Source organism: Lissotriton vulgaris, chromosome 8 (assembly GCF_964263255.1).
Source record: "Lissotriton vulgaris chromosome 8, aLisVul1.2, whole genome shotgun sequence".
In the NCBI taxonomy this organism is placed as follows: Eukaryota; Metazoa; Chordata; class Amphibia; order Caudata; family Salamandridae; genus Lissotriton; species Lissotriton vulgaris.
Genome location: NC_141696.1, coordinates 284525033 through 284542791, shown reverse-complemented (window position 1 = coordinate 284542791; position 17759 = coordinate 284525033). Strand labels below are relative to the sequence as shown.

Genomic DNA, 17759 nt, shown 5'->3' with positions numbered 1-17759 from the left:
CTCTGGCTCTTGTGAGGATGCAAAGGGGGAGGAATCTTCAATTTAAATAATCCGTTAAAAAGGCAATAAGTAAAGGCTAACTTCAAAAACAGGTTAATTATCAAACCTCAAACACCCACTCTGGATCAGACCACCCATACCCCCTTGATCTACTAAAATAGTCCTAAATTTCCTATGCAAATATGTTGGGGTGAATGAAAGTTTAATGCCTCCTACTATAGGTGAATATATATACTTCCAATTGCAATTAAAGAACAAGTGATTTAATCTAATTCCAGACATCAGATAACAAAATATAGAAATGTTTCATTCAAGGCATTATTAACACATTCCTAGTAATTAATATACTGTCACGGGCTTTACTAACTTATAAAACAAAGTTACTATGACAAATAGCACCTCACTAATTCTCACATTTATATGAGCAGACTCAAAAGATTGAATGGTTTACACACTGATCTCTCGAGGATTCATTAGGCTTCCAAACTATTGCACTGGCCTTTGGTTTTGAATCAGTTTACCTTTTATGTAAATGAGTTGGGAAGTGGAAATATATATAAGTAAAAACAAAGTAAAAACAAAAGAAGTGATTTAACACGCACTACTTTTTTTTTTTAGTTTTTCATGCACAGAAATCATTTCCATGCTGTTTTTTTACCTAGAGTATTTAATAACAGATAATTAATGACTGATATTGAACATATTCCCTTTTATTAGTAAAACTTTGTTATGCACTAGAAAAATATAAACGCATTCAAGAGCTTAAAAAGTGTTATAATACAAGAACACCCATTTGTTTGATTCCATGATGATGACATTAAGAGCAACACCCAGTACATTGAGGCTGCATGTCAAATTAAAAATACACATTTACCTGGCAGAGATTTGTTATACAGGACCTGTTTAATTGCATAGGTTTCTCATCTCAGTAGCAGTAGCTCTTAACAATGAACACAAAGGAGAAGTTTTTCTGACATGTCTCTCTGTTAGTAAACAAGAACATGCGACTGTTTGAAACTGTTCCAAGGACTATTTTGACACATAAGGAGCCTTACTGAATGTCAGTATTATGTTAAGCAGCGTGCCTCACATGTTGATATGCCAAGTCATGCAGTCTAAAATAGTCTGGTAAACAAACAGCTACAGTAAGCATTCAGTATTCTCTCTAACCATAATGTCTACAGAAATGACAATATCAAAACTGTGCAGGCAAAGGTAAAGATGCCTGCGCTGATTTATATTTATATAAATACATATTTATTTAAATGAGCCATTTTATTCAATGTTTGCTATGATTTTGAAACAATTATTTGGCGTAGCTCATTGGCAAATATATATCTGCAGGAAATTCAGCTTTCCTAAATAAAAAATAAAAAAAGTTAATTGATGGGTAACACAGTATTTCTTCCTTCTTTCATTGCTGGTAAAAATATGAATCTTTCACAATTGCATTGCTTCTCACAGAACATTAAGCAGAACACATGACGAGCTCAGCCTTGCAGGCCAATGTTTGATGCAAGAAGGTACTAATAGATCCTCCCCAGTATGTGAAAATAACTATTGTCTACTGGACCCTATTGAATACAAGTCCCTGTCAAAAAAAGTTAAATACACTGTCCCACGCTGCACTTTTTCCCAATTCAGTCTTGTTAAAAGTGCTTTATAGTGTCAGTGTACCACAAAAGAAAAAAACATTTTAAAATACATTTTTGCATTTCCTCACAATGCTGCTTTCTATTTAAAATTTTACTTGTAATAATACACATTGTAGCACGGAAATATAATTTCAATATTAACACCACCTCAAGTACCTGAAAAACATGTGCCTTACAATATCGAAGTTACATATACGTCCACGCTAGTGCTCATGTCTTGCTGTTGAGTAAACTAGCCGGTTCGCTCGACATCAGGACTCGCAAGCTTAGAAAGAGTCTTCTTGCCTTCCACAACTGGTGTCTGCACTCGGCGATAGTTCAGGGGATCTTGCCATAACAGATGAACTTTTTTTGCCTCCTTCGACGATGCTCAGTGTCCTGCATTTTGCACCCTTCTGTTTTGTTGCTCATGGATCTCTAGGAGACATGTCCCACCTTCAGTAGGACTTTGGCCTGCTGTGCACTTTTCAGTCACTACATCGAATCCACTGCGTTCTGAGAAAAAGTATGCGGCTCTGCTGGTCTGGTAATATGAACTGGTGACCCATAGCAGTCTAACCTCCACTCCTGCTTTCCCTTCAGGTGAACCTTTTGTCCCATTAAAAGAGCAGGGTGTTTCATATGAACTGACACTTCATGTGTGCAGATTTTGTGGGATCAACTGAGACGTTTTGACAACCCAAGAAAGTGGTGGGGGCCACTCTGGCTGTGTGCCCCTCCTTCCAACTTCATTTACTGAGATGGTTGGACTACTCCTTGGCACAGTTGCAAGTAATCTAAATTTTTAAAAACCGAATTGCATCTTGGAATGAGTGAGCTGCCTACATTTGAATTTAAAATTATTTTGCCTCTGACGCACCTTGGTTACATTTACAGTGACCTACGCCCTGAGCTTATAAAAGTGTTAACTCAAAACATGTAATGGAGTATCGAGAATTGAACACATACATGACTGAGTGCTCATTTGCACATTTTTTTCCCTTTTCTTATTTTTTGTTTGTTTTCCCGCACTTAGACTATTCGTTTGTTTTTTGGCAGTAGGAAATGTGTTTTAATTAATAACCAAATATATTTGAATGGGTGTGTACCTTACTGATTTATGTTTTGACATTTTAAGATTACAATAAAGATTCCCTTTTTTCTGTTATTGTTTTTTACACAAATACAGACCACGATCTACTTTTTGTGTGTATTTATTTAAGAAAATGTCATAATTGTAATTGTTTTGTAGGATCAAGAAGATTATGTCCAGGTCGCAATTGGAAATTAAATAAAGAAATACAAATTCATGGTTTTCCATTGTTTTTAGACACCTTGTGATAATTGTGATAGAGAAGCCGAATCACAGACTTTAATTAAGATATGTTACTAACATGTAACAAAGTATATAACAGTTATGCTGCTATCTCTGAAAGATAACCTGTTTACTCCTATTCCGAAAATAATTTGACATGATCCGCTATGCGATAGAAATAGCTGGTGATTTGACACTGGTGCAGCTGATAAAGCGCCCTTGTTTGATGGGAACTACTTCAATTTCTTGATTCTTTTTAACTTTATTGATTTTTAAAAGAACAAAAACAACGCAAAGAAACATCATTGCAGCACGTTCGATCACAAGTCTGTAGTATTTCATAGTGCGTCTACATAGATTATTTACATATATGGTTATCGATCCCCATCGTGTAAACGTATTCTTGATTCTAGTGTGAGAATTCAACTGTATTGATATTTTTAGGTTTGCAGATATTCATGCTAATCTATTATTAGATGAAAATCTAGGCCTTTTAATTTAAAATAAAATATGGACTATTTGTAAACTTTCTAACAGTCTGCATTTGTAAAGCGGTACATATCTTAAACCACAATATGCAGTGGTCGACTTTGTTTTCCTTTTATATCACATAATGCAGACTGGGAAGTATTTGCACTATGTGAAAGTGCACTCACCCACCCTTAGTTGGGGTTCATGTTATCTTTCACCTAATTTTTTTAAAGTGCAGCATGCAGCACCTGGATAATTTAGGGCGTTTTGTTGCTTGGCTACATTGTGATTGATTGATTTGCTTGTGCCAATGAAACTTGATTAAATGGTCTTGGTTTACCATGCTTAATTCAGACTTCATTCATTGGTGATTGTATGCCAACCTTCATTCTGTGGTTGTGGTATGCTAAGATTCATCCTGAGGCCTCATTTAATGGTTGTGGTGGGCCAAGCTTTATTTAGACTTCATTCAGTTGTTGTCTTATGCCAAACATGATTCAAGCTTCATTAAATGGTTGTAGTATGCTATGTTTCATTTTGAGACTTCATTCCAATTTTAATATATGTGCTGCTTCATTCAGTGGTCATGGTATGCCAAGCTTCGTTGAAACTTAATTCAATGGTTGCGGTATGCCTAGGTTCAGTCAGTGCCCATGGCTAAGCGATATGAAGGTTTCAGCCCCAAAATCGTGCGGTTGTCTTGGTATTACACAGTGTAGGGCCCTTTGCTGCTTGGTTGTATAAAGATCCTGCGTGGCACTAGAGATTAAAGTTTTTCTGTAACTATAATGGGCCGGTTAAATCAATAGCACCATGTACCATAAAAAGCTTTTTACAATCTTTCTTTTCATTTTTTGATAGCTGGTGATGTTCTTTGAGGCTAACCTTACGAGACATAGGATTGGGTGATATGATTAATTTTTGAATGGGCTACAGTTGTTTTTAGCTGCTATGGGGAATTCTAGTGCAAGTCTGATTTAACTGGTCAATTTGCAGAACTACCAATGCTCTCATTAACGTACCAGTATTGTATATATCGATTTTGCTTGGTGGTTACTCAGTATTGAGTAATTCTGTCAACCGGAGGTTCAAAGGGAACAAACTTATCTAATATTTCACTAGAATTGTGGACGTTTGTCACTAAGCAGACCAGGATTTAGGTTGGATCAGCAGTGTCTACTTATCTGGTTTTGGTTGTATTTAGTGTTCAGGAGTTGCCACCGCCCCTGTTTTATTCGTTCAGTATTTGTGTGGGTTTGAATAGGGAGAGATGGAGTCCCTCACTCCGGTTCAGCAAGTTATGGTCAGTCACAATCTTCTGGTGAATGCCGTCAAGAATAGTTGTTAGTGATGCACTGTAACCACGTTTCGAAGACAGTGCATGCACTGCCTAGGCGGACCTAAAAAGCGACCCAACCACTTTCTTCATGAGTGTAGGGTCACTAAACCAAGATTGAAGCCATTGCTTAATTTGTAAAACAATAAGTGCTGGTGCCAAAAGCTCTGCTCGAAAGCCCACGGCCAGCACTAATAAACACCTGAATGTCAAATACCAAGACTGTGTGGCCTTGAATCTACCTCATGCCTCCTTAATCCACCAACAGATACTTCTTGCCCCTTTATCTCCCTCTTTTTTTTCTGATTTGCTCCCTTCGTGGCGTTTTTTCCGTCTTTCTCCATCTTTCGCCTTTGTGTGTTTTTCCCTCTTCTTATCTTGTAAATGTCTTATGTGAGAAAAAAAATGCTGAGAGGCCCCACCGGCTTAAATTAAGCTCTGGTCGAAGCAACGAATGTCTAGTAGTACACCACTCTGAGACTGGTTGAACATGCATTAACAAGCCATTAAAAATGTATGCCATATTTGTAGGATCTGAATGCAGCATCCAGCAACTACCAGGGACTGGTCTGTCTGTCTGTTTATTCACTTGCAACCCACCCATTATACTTGTTGAGACACACTTCAATTACGAGCTCCGAATATGCCTGAAATGATTGAGTGATGCAGCTGCAGTGCCTTTAGAACATGGGGGTGTGGGTGAAAATGGGCACCCTTAAGCAAAGAAAAAATCTTTAATGCAGGTCTGAGCAAATTATTTTAGGCTTGACACTCCGGGCAACTTTTAAAAATAAAAGCAAGAGATGAAGGATTACTCTACAGGCAGGCAAGTAACCTGTTTTTATTAGCCATGTTACAGGCTGCCACCAGTGCACTTAAGCGAGCTGATTCTAACATGGTCTAGTTTTAACAGAATTACTTTTCTAATACTTTTAACTTGATCATAGACTGTTTTTGTGTTGATCATTCAGGTTGTTAAGAAGCATGACTAGCAGTGAAAGCTGTTCCAACAAGGTAGGAGGTCCAGGGATCCCAGGCCTATATCTTTCTTCGTGAATATTGAAGGAGCAAGGGAACCCTACTCAAAGGTCTGGACCCTAAGAGCTTCAAAGTTACAAGTTAAGGTTAGGTACAAGTATGTGTTCCTTTTCTGTGAGTAGATGAATTACTCACATGCTAAGGATAAATCCTTCTCGTCTTTGTTTTGTCTTGGCAAGAGCCGTTACACTGTCGGTTCAACTCGTAAAAAATTCATTTAATTTTCGTTGAGGTTATCCCCAAAATTATTTTATTTATTGAACAAGGAACAAGAACAGCCAACACTTCTTTCACCCTATGAGGCGAATAGCGCCAGGGCTTTCTCAAGGCTAAACAAATTTGATTACATCATTCTCTAACTTTTTCCAGTTTTTCTGATGCACAGTAACACAATGATTATGTTCCACATTCGATTTTTCATTAGGGGTAAATCTCCAGATGTAGCAAGGTCCTCCGGATAAACCGGTGTTCGGCGTGAGTCCCGTATTTAGCCTTGAGAAAGCCCCGGCGCTATTCTCCACATCTGGTGTAACACGTGTTGGATGTTTTTTTCTTGTTCAATAAATGAAACATTTTTGGGGATAACCTCAACGAAAATGACATGAATTTTTTACGAGTTGAACGGACAGTGTAATGGCTCTTGCCAAGACAAAACAAAGACGAGAAGGATTTATCCTTAGCATGTGATTAATTCATCTACTCACAGAAAAGGAACACATACTCGTACCTAACCTTAGCAGTGAAAGCTGTGTACCCTGAATTAGAATTCAACCCCTTATACAGACACACTTTTGAGCCTTTGCACTTTTGGAGCGGAATAAACTGTCAGCGAGGAAACTTTTTTCCCCCTTCTATTTACAACCTTTTCAATCGTGATATGTTATTGGATCAAATCGATTTACTGATGCATAAAACATGTTGTCCTTGTTCAGTGTTGGTAAAATGAGTTCACTCGCATTCTTAAACTAATTTGAGATGTGAGTAAATGTTTCTGCTCAAATTGACTTTAGTAATGTGCATTTTATTCTCTCACTATTGCAACTCAATAATTTTTGTTTTTCTGTTCTTCTTTCAGTCTTTATTTAATCTCCTCGAGTTTCGAAGACTTGTTTTGAATTACAATCCTCCTGCAAGTGCACAAGATTTACCTCGCAACCAAAAGGTAAAAAAAGTCCAAATATTTGTTTCTACAATGTTCAAACCGTGTTTGTTCATTCTGGCGTTCGCCATGACTGATTAATTTTAGTAACATTATATGTATAATATAGACAAGTCACAAAAGTATCAGTGGAGAGAAAGAACCCACATGATCCCGACTATAAAGACACCTTGTTATTTTAAGATGAACCTTAAGTTAAACATGGTGTTCAACAGACCCCACCAGTGCTACCACAAGGCCACTCATATGATAGGATACAAAATTATCTGGAGCACACAACTTGCACAAATGAAAAATAATATACATATGTTTGAAAAAAGTAAAAAAGTAGTCAATATAAATACACAATGGCACATTTAGTGTTAATTCACAGATAAGTTTACATTGCACCTGCACGGAATGAGCCCAGACACAACACATATAATCCTTATGACAATAGACTAATATGATTGTTTCACAAATAAAAAGAAAGAAAGGGCACAAAAAAAGAATGTCTTGGGATATTACAACACAAATTGATAGTGTTGTGTGCATGCGATAAACATTATTAACGCAACCGGTATTCTACAACACAACAGGATTTATAGTATGCAATAATCACCGTTAATAAAGCCAAAACGGGTTTCATTTGGAAGACTTCTTCAAGGCTATCCAGACTTAATTCAATCATAGATATAGGATGAACCTAATAAATTATGATGGTTCAGTAATTCTGCCATCCAAAATTGCATCAGTGTTCTGCAAAGTCAATCAATAATTTGTACGGAGAACCCAGTCAAACAATGTAGACTAGAATTGGTTACCACTCATCCCAAAACTTTCAGATGAGGAGAATAGGTAGTGCCATGATAAAATACCCCAAACTCCGTTGCCAACACCTGAATGTCTGTTTCAATTGGAGCAAGAAGTTCCATCAACAAGGGTAACAGAGTTCTCGAACAACTACTCCCATCCTGCGTTCCGACCACAAAGGTTTGTGCGAGTTGTGCACTCCAGGCAATTTTGTACCATATGGTTAATAATCTTACCAATGGACATGGCAGCAGCCTGGGAGGCGCTGGTACAAGCCCTGAGAGATAGTATACTAACGGAGGACGAGGAAACCCTCAGCACGGACAGGAATTGCACCCCGGACACACTGGGCACATCCCACACCTAGACAATACATAGACCATGATTGTACCCTAGATTTGCAGCAGAACGAGTCCCTACGAGCGGGTGGTGTGGGGGAAGGGTGGGCAAGTAGTAATGTTGAGGGATAGTTTAATGGGGGTTTTGTAGAGATTATTTTAACTAGGAAAAGAAAAGTAGACCTGCACCTTTCCATGCGACGAGGCTGATCCTAATATAAGCAACCAGACAAAGGAGGGTCTAATAATTGCTGCCGCCCGACCTCCGGGTTGTGGGCCTGCAGGCTGTGTACAACAAGTAATGAAAATAAGGAGTTAAGTGACCCGAACAGAACTGTAAATGTATATACTGGTATGCGTATTGTATGTCTGCAATAAAAATTACTTAAAAAAAAGAAAATGGTTAATCTTACATATTGGGGCTTTCAGCCTATTGTTTTGTTATTATGTGACTCAATTTTCACTACAGCATGGAGCAGTGGGGCAGCCCATTTCAACCAATAGCTAACTTACTGCGAATAACTACATTCTGCTGTTGAAGTTTTACAAAACCATAAGAAAATAAGCTTTAACAAAGGTAAAAGACTGGCACCAAACACAAGTCCAAAAGTTGTTGCACTGTCGATTTTCAGATGTTTTACTTTGTTAGAGCTTACCTGGCACGGTAGGAGTTCACACATTTTCAGATAAAAAAAGATCCATGCTGCCTTTCACGTAACAAGTTTTTAGGGGATGAATAATTGGGATTTAATGAGTTTACCGTTTCTAGTTTGAGTTGTCTCGGTTTGAGAATGTATTGCATGCGTAGGCTAGTAATATATTTATTTTCAAGAATGTTCTCTTTGCTTCTTTCTTGATTCTTGGTTCATGTAGGAACATGGCAGCCCAATTCTTTGATATCTTTCTTGTTAATAGAGGCTTAGGTGATTGCCATCTATCCTCGGTGGCCACAGATTTGAAATCTTTGGCTTTATTTTGTTGTCTGTTTTTGATTGCACTATGGAGTGTGGCTAGCATTAGACTTTGCCCCTTAGAAGAGTAGGGTCTTCATATTTTCACAATGCAGATGGGGGCAGTAGATTTAGCCTTTAAGGGAATCCGGTAGTTGCATACCTCTGACATATTCATTTTTACTGTGAGACCTGGGAATTTTAGTTGCATTGAAAATATAAATAAATCAATAGAATAGGAAAGGCAAATTGATCCACATCACCTGCCTCCATTTTTCCATTCCTAGGTCTTCTTTTGTTAAGCCTTTGGCCAGTGAACAAAACTGGAACTCCCAGGATGATCCTTTTTCTGTTTTTTCGACAAAAATCTCGTAGATCCTTTCCCTAATTTTGTAAAAAATTGTTGTTCTGTGGATTTTCTTCCCAACCACTGTCTCTAATGCTACTGCGTATTTTCATGCTATCACCTACAGTGAAGCCAAGTACAATCATCTGGACTGGGTCTTATCTTGATATTTGGGAGTTGCAGTTGTAAATATAAATGGGGGATTTTTGGGGGTGGGTGCTTTCCAAGAATTTCTTTTTGAGAATCTGAATGAGAGGTACCAGTTAACTCACTCTACTTACTTTATTGGTATTTGGCTCCCCTCTTTCTCGAAAAGAAGTGAGGCACTGTCAATCCTTCTCAGATTGCCTTTCGTACGAGAGGATTTGGAATCCACATTTGGCTGCAAAAGACTCACATGTATGTGTTCTTGTACTTACTGGGCCCAAACAAGTTATGTACCTTGGTTGTCCCGGTGAGTAACTGGATCTTCATGTGCTGCAGATGGACAGTCCTCCCGCTCTGGAGGGGCATCCTATTAATTGGAAAGTGCAGAATTGTGGATCCATGAATCAGACTCAATGCATGGTCATTCTGATTGTGTTGCCAGACTGCCCATCTGTTGTCCTGCTCTATATCCTGGTGCTTCCTGTCCACTAGCATTCTTTTACAAGATGAAGTTTCTAACCTTCCTTCTCTTTTGTGAGATTTATTGGAACTTTCCTCAAAAAAAATAAAGCAGTATTCCAAAATGAGAAACTTGTGATCTGCAGAGCACTCAAAAGAAGTGAGCAGCCAGCGCTTTTATGATTTTAGATCTGCTGATAGGAAGAGCAAGCAAATTATGGAGGTAGTACAGTGGAACTATTTGTTATGAAATCTATGCCCTCTGTTTTTTATCACTCCCAGATATTTATCATGGGTTGATGATATTATCAAAGCGGTTGAAAATGCATAAATAATAGCATGCCAAATATCCAAATAAATTGACACCTTCCCTCCAACCCAGGTGTGTACCATATGTTAATTGTTTTTTTTCTCTAGGACAGTAATTTGTGTTCGGACTGTGGTTTTGAGTGGACTGCTGTTTATGTATATATGCAGCAGAAGTGCAACTGCTGGTTGGCGTTTAAGGGTATATTTAGTGGGCGTTCAATTTATACCATGCAGGAGTGAAACGGATTATGTCGATATTTTTTCAAATTTGATAATGTCATGTAATAAATGCATTAAACAGGATCTTTTCTTTTTGAAACCTAGGAGCATAGGAATTTGCCTTTTATGCGTGAGTTGAGATATCTATTTTCGCTGCTGGTTGGTTCCAAAAGAAAATACGTTGACCCGTCAAGAGCTGTGGACATACTGAAAGATGCTTTCAAGTCTAATGATTCGCAACAGGTAAGAGTCTACAGTATATATACAAGATTTGTGCATTTTATAAAGCCCCGAATAAAGGCTAAATATTGTTTTGTCCTAATGGATTTTTATTATTCCTGTCTGGAAAAGTGAGGATCAAACTATGACCTTTATTTTTCTATGTTATGAGACGTAAGGCCAGACCTAAATCACTTTAACTTCTGCTTAGAACATGTATGCCTTAAGATTAAGAATATTAAGTGGGATGGGATGTAACTCGTTTTTTTGATCTCTGAATGTATCAAAAATGGTAACCTGAATGTTGAGGGTGTGCATAAAGGCCTACATGCTGCGTCTGAGCTCTTTTTAAATGGATGCATCTGAATGAATTAATGAATATGTTACTAAGCCACTTATAAAGCGTCCAGCTGTCTAACAGATGTCCTGGTGCTACTTACTGAATACACGAGTGGGAAAGCTGTTCATAACTGTTAATATGACTGAAACAACCAACATTTCCGTATTTGTCTAAAGGAAAATTCACTAGGGGAGGCACAAATATTAAATGGAAGAGCGTCTAGAGTGTGGGGAGCAAAAAAGACCCCCCCCAGCGAGAGTGGCGTACAGTGGGTACCACCAGCTTAGATTAGATGTTCTTGGCGACCTTGAAGGATGGTAATTCTAAATCATATTCCTCAAATAGAAGGGACCTTTGTTTTGAAATGCCCTAAAGCCAAAAAGAAGATTTTCAAAAAGGATACACTAATGTACGTGGAGTCAGTGTAAAGACTTCAAACGTCCCGATCTGGAATCCTGCCTGGGGATGTTCTGCAAAAACCTAGCTGCGGCATTCTGCATACGTTCAGTTAATTTATTTGGAGTCTGAATAAATCCATTTATGGTTTCAGAAAGGTTCTTACTATAATAGGTTTCCTAGTTACTTTTGAATGAGGTTTCAATGGGCGTCTTTCACTCTTCGAAGTCATGATCCAGTCAATACTACTTGCCAGTCAGTATTTTTTTAATAGAGCAAAGATTATAGTGTGGATGGTATTGGTGTACGTGTTTCTGTAGGCATTCCAATGTCTAGTAGCACCCAGTATTGTATAATTGTATGTGGTGTTATAACTCTCTGCTAACAATAATTAAAGTGATTGCAAGTGAGCTCTTCTGTGTTTCTTTGCCAACACAGAGTCTTCAGTACAAGCTTTGCAAGGGTCCTTGCCATTTGTACTCTGCACTTTTGAGGAGGTGCCATATAAAGAACATGGCCATTTTCCAGTTTTAATGATGGCCAAAACTACTTATTTCTAATACATGTTCTTTATATTGTTGGCCAGTCTGTTGGCACCTACTATGCTTGTGAATGTTAATTAAGAAGCCTATATTCAACATAACTGATTCAATTCAAGCAGGGAGATCAAATTGCAATACATAAGTGCATCTGTAGACCTGTTACAATGGTTCCCTGCCTTTAATGTAAGTATGGTAATAGGTTTTTTTTCTGGACTGAGATGAAAGGCAATCCATCTAATAAACGTAATTATATTTAGCTTCTTTGTTGCTTCAAAAGCTCCTGCCCTATTGTTGTAGATAGAGGTGGTTTATTTTAGTGAAATATTTATGTAACACCAATCTTAGTTCAGGGGATGGAGTATTTATTGCAATAGTGAGCTTGTGTCCTTATATTGATCTACTTTTTTTTTATAGGAAACATAGGTTTTGAAGCCCTGGTTTTGTCTGCCCTGGTGGAAAACGAGGCTTCCTATGGGCGCTGTGGGGATGCTAATCCACCATATCCTCTTGGGTTCTGTACACCCGAGAAATGTAGTGGATGGTGGGCAATGTACTTGTCCCACTGACGGTTCTATCACTTGTGGGTTTGCACTGCTGCTGTGAACTCTCGATGCCTGCTGTCCGGCTCTCTCATTGAAATCATAGACCACACCTTCAAATAGTGTTGGGTCGGTCGGTAGAGTGGAAGGATGGCATTACACCAGATTTGTTTTGTTTGGTGGGGCTTCACTGCCCATGCTGAAAATGGATATTGACAGAACCCAGTGTGTGTTTTTTCTTTATATGATGGAGGAGTGTAAGGAGGGTTCTGATAAAGAAGGGAGGGAAGTAAAATGCCTGTTATTTCTTGTTATATTTGGATGGAGTGGAAGGAGGAGAGAGAGAACACCGCATGTTCGATTGAGTGTCTGGATACTAATAACATTTAAGGGGAGGCTGAGGACTGTGAGGACCTGTTGTGCATGGCTTTACTACCCTGCACTTCTGATCTGAGTAGGGGAAAATATCTTGGGGGGGGGGGGGGGGGGGGGGGGCGGGCAGCCAACGTAACATAAAATAGATTGGTAAACGTCAACATCATTGATTTTCCACCTCCATATTCTGGTCATCAACCCTTTGAATGTATATTTAAGAATCAATATCCCATTTTGACTAAGCTACTCTCCTAAACCTCTGGGTATCCAGAATGGCTTGTCCGACACCATTGACCCTGTCAAATTAACGCTAGGCTTGTAAATTGTCAGATTTAAATAAAATGAATACAGTGAAAAAGCAATCTGCAGTTTACATAGGATAAAGGCAAATAAGGGCATGGCCTGGCTGAACATTCACTCGTCCTAAGCCCAGGCAGCCTAGTCAACAACCTAAAATGAAGGTTAATGGAGCCCAATGGCCCAACCTATGGATGAGCAAATAACTTGTACCAAATTACAGTAAGAATTAAGGGTGATTCACAATTTGTGCTAAAATGGCTGAGGTCCATTCTCTGTAGACTGCAATTTTAACACAAATGAGTCAACAAATGTTACAAGTTGTTGTTACAAGTAAGTGTTCTGTTTGTAGCATGTATTCAATTGGAAATAGCTGGTTCTGCAGTTTGTATAGCAAGAGTCAAGATTTTTGCAAAGTAATTTAGGCTAGGTGCAAATGTGGTGCAGTATAGATTAATCTTTGGAACCGCACAGCCTACAACAATGACACTTCAATTTGGGCTTTTAATCGACTATAAGGAGTAAGAGCAAATCATCGAGTGAATTTCCAACAAATTTGGTGTTTCATTGAATCTGTCAGATAACGTTGAGGGACCAGCTAGGAATATGTAACCTGGGTGGATTGGACCATTGTCACTGTATTAGTACTGGGTTAGCCACTTAGATGAAGAGTACTCTTATTTTAAAACACTTTTTAAACTTGATCTTGTGAGACCCTGTGCTCCCAAATGACATTAATTCCTAGTCGGCCAATAATCACTTTGTACTAATCTGCCCATAATAACTGCGGGCTTTGTCTCTTTTCTTTTTCTGCCCTTAGATAGATTGAAGGGATACTTTAGGGTCCTGGTGTAGTCTTAAACTATTATTAATAAATAATTCAATAACAAGTTGTCTAAAATGGATGAAGCCTTAAGGCTAGAGCGGTCAACCTTGAAGCTGGGGAACCGGGTTAGAGTCTCGGCAGCGACGCTATACATCTTGTGATTCTGGGTCAATCACTTAATTTCCTCGTGCCTAACAAAAATGAATTTGCCCATTTGTAACAAAGCTGGTGCTCATGTAGAGCCCTCAGATACCCGATTTCTCAGGTCTAGTTTGCGCTATATAAAACAAACAAAAAAAAATATGAACTCCAATCTCAGATTAATGAGTTGGTAGTTAGATCATTTGAAGATAAAAAATTAACTTGAGGTATTTGCCTAAGGTTTTGTCCAACATTGTGCTCATCTAATCTCCAAACATACTGCGTTTCGGAGATTAGATGAGACCAGTGGAAAGATGTTTGCTTTCAGCACCATTAATATAGAGCCAGCTGTTGGGTTGCATTGATATACAGCTTCCCTAGCGAGTGTTGCAAAACGGTACATTTTATTTTCACTGTGCTCTGTTGAGTTTTTAATCTGGCATGCCTTCCATACCACACTACCTTGTAGTTGTGTATCACTTGCATCTAGGCACCTCATAGAGTGCAACCAAAGGTTCCACTGGGTCTGCCAGACACCACCATTTTGGATTTATTTATATTGAGCAGTAGGTCGTTTTCATGGCAAAAGTAAAAATTTAGAGGTGTACAGAAGAAAAGCAACTTAATAATTACTGCACTTACCTTATCTGCAGATTTGGTTCTACCACCAGACCCTGTTGAGCTCTGGGCTCTTTTTCTTGACCAAGTGTACTTGAAAATCTACAGGCTTTTTGTTCTTAAAAATATTTAAAAACTAACAATTTTCTTAGAAGGTAAAATTTACTGAACACTTGGGGGCGTGGCTGGCGGCCGAGCATGGCGGCAGCATAGAGGACTAGCTCCGGCGAGGAAGCGACCTCTCCATCTATCCGCACGATAATCCGTGATTATTTGTTACCTCCAACGGTAGCACCGAATGCCCGGGACCGGGCGGGACTGGCGGCAGGCTCCCGGACGAAAATCGCACATTGGATGACGGAGCTATCGCCGAATGTTGAATCAGCCGGAACACAGGCCCACCTCCGGGCCCTCAAGTGATCGCTGAGACCGACCGGAAGTGCAGCCTGCTCGGTTGCTAAAGACAGGAAGTGGTCGGCGCAAGAGGCCCACACCCAGTGGCGGTCCTGCTCCGCGGCACTCGGCTCGCTATATCTAGCGAAGACTCATTGGAAGGGTGGCCGTACTTTCTCAAGACCTTCAACCGCACTTTGCCCGACAGCCTGCCCTGCGGGGACCATCAAGGCGTCCCGCTTTTGGTGACGGAAGCCCCCTCCATCTTGAACCGAGATCAGCGTAGTGACTGCGCATTCACTTGGTACCCCACCGGACCGACGAACTGTATTCCCTCCGCGAACGAACGATGGCCGGGAAAGGTGTGAAAGGCGGCACAACCCAGACTCGTATCGACCGCTTCACAAACGATAGGACTGCCTCCCCTCCGGCGGAGGGAAGAACTCCCCCCGTAAAACCGGGCGAGTCTGGGGGACCGAAGAAGGCGACGCTGGACGATGTCATGAAGGCTCTCTCACAGGTCCAAACAACGGTGGGCTCTATCTCGACCGAGATCACCCTTATCCGCGCTGACTTTCACAAGATGGCCGAAAAGGTAGGCTCTTTAGAGCTTGTCACAAAATCGCTGGTGGAGGATGTTTCGGAACTGCAGACGGCCATGGAGGCGGTCATGGCGGAAAACAAGCTCCTTAAGGACAAGCTCGACGACCAGGAGGGCCGCTCCAGGCGGAACAATGTGCGCATTCTTGGCGTTCCGGAGTCTGAAGGTGTGAGGGCTACGGATCTATACGTGGAGGAACTCATCAAGACTCATCTTCAACCCAAAGGCCTATCGACCTTCTTTTCTGTGGAGCGAGCCCACAGGGTCCCGGGAGGTCAACCAAAACCAGGGGCCGCGCCGCGGCCAATCCTAGCGAGACTGTTTAACTACCGCGACCGGGACACCATCCTACAGGCGGCACGTGTCTCGCCACCGGTAAAAATCCTCAACTCAACAGTGGCATTTTTCCCGGATTACACGGCGGAGGTGGCCAGGCGGCGAAAAACATTCTTGGATGTCAAAAAGGAACTTAGGAAACGTGAACTCCCTTATTCTATGATCTTCCCAGCCAGGCTTCGGGTGGTGGCGGAGAATAGGACATGGTTTTTTGACGACCCAAGCACTGCGCGAGACTGGCTGGACGGCTGGCGTCCTGCTTCCCACTCTCGCCGTCCTGGTCGGACTAAGAACGGCTCGCCACACTCGGATCGCAACGCTGCAGGAGCCGAGGGTACGAACAGTGGCAGAAGCTCTCCGGTACGAGATGAGGCTACTCTGAGTCTGGAGGTGGACCCTTGAACACATGTACGTGCTATTGAAGTTTGGGCCTGCGGCTGGAACCGCCAAGGACACTGGGCCGAGGGCCTCCGTGGAGGGTATGAGGGGTCGCTAATTCCGGAGTACTCCTCACCCCCAACGAGCAAGTAACTGTGTGTTTTCTTTGGGGTGGGTTTAAGCACTCTGCTAAATTGGGGTGGCGGGCAGTTTGGAGTCCGTGTAGCAGGGAAGCAGGGAGGGTGGGGACGTTGGGTATGGGGTTATGTTGGTTGATTGGTTTGAACTGTTTGGCTCTACTTCTCATTTTGAAAATGCTGGTGGTCACATATGACCGTATTCCTGACACCGGGTATACTGCCTCTGATCCTCGAACATTGTATCGGCGCAAACACACGCTTCGATGCACGGGGTTGGGGGACCCCCTACTTGATATGGCTCCGTCCCGCCCTCTAGGACACCCAATTGCACGCTTGATCACAATATGGCGGACCCCCCACGACCTGCTGTAGTAACACATGACACTGGGGTGGGGGCGGTACCGCCGCTGCGGGTAGTGTCCTGGAATGTTCGGGGATTAGGAGATAAAGTGAAGAGAGGGCTGGTCTTGCAATGTATTAAAAGACTGCGCTGTGATATCACCCTCCTCCAGGAGACACACTTAGTGGGGGTGGCCACCAAAGCTCTGGATAGAAGAGGATACCGCATGTTAATACACTCGGACTTTACTTCGGGGTCCCGGGGGACGGGTGTCTGGGTGAAGAGGGCGTCACGATTCATACATCACTCCACGAAAGCGGACAAACATGGCCGCTTTGCGGCGGTGTGTGGGCAGTGGGAGGGCGTGCCCATTAACGTGGTGTCTGCGTACATCCCACCAGCGCTACATTCATCGGCACTTCCGGACCTAGGCAAATTTCTTCTGGAACTCCCGGAAGGGGATCTGTTAGTGGGCGGAGATTTCAATGCATTGGCTGATACTGATATGGACAGGTTCCCGGCTCGCTCCCTCCCTACTGGCCCGACGAAATTTAGGGACTTCCTGGATGCACAAGGTCTGGTGGACATTTGGAGACAACTTCACCCTACTGATCGCCATTATTCATACTATTCCTCCACCCATGCTTGCCTGTCACGCATAGACTATTTTCTCACACTGGGGGGTGGCAAACTCACTTTTGACAAAGTACAGATTGCACCACGGGGCATTTCAGACCATTCTCCCTTGATCGCTGCACTGTCCTG

General features: G+C 41.3%; 1 protein-coding gene across 3 annotated transcripts in view; it reads left to right on the top strand.

Annotated features, from left to right (window-relative positions):
• USP25 (ubiquitin specific peptidase 25) overlaps positions 1–17759 on the top strand; it is a 469204-nt gene that overhangs the window by 117302 nt on the left and 334143 nt on the right. For all 3 annotated transcript variants that reach the window (XM_086934051.1, XM_086934050.1, XM_086934049.1), the window contains exons 6-7: positions 6870–6956; positions 10619–10756. In XM_086934051.1, the coding sequence (XP_086790177.1) occupies positions 6870–6956; positions 10619–10756 (225 nt within the window). The remainder of the gene's footprint in view (positions 1–6869; positions 6957–10618; positions 10757–17759) is intronic.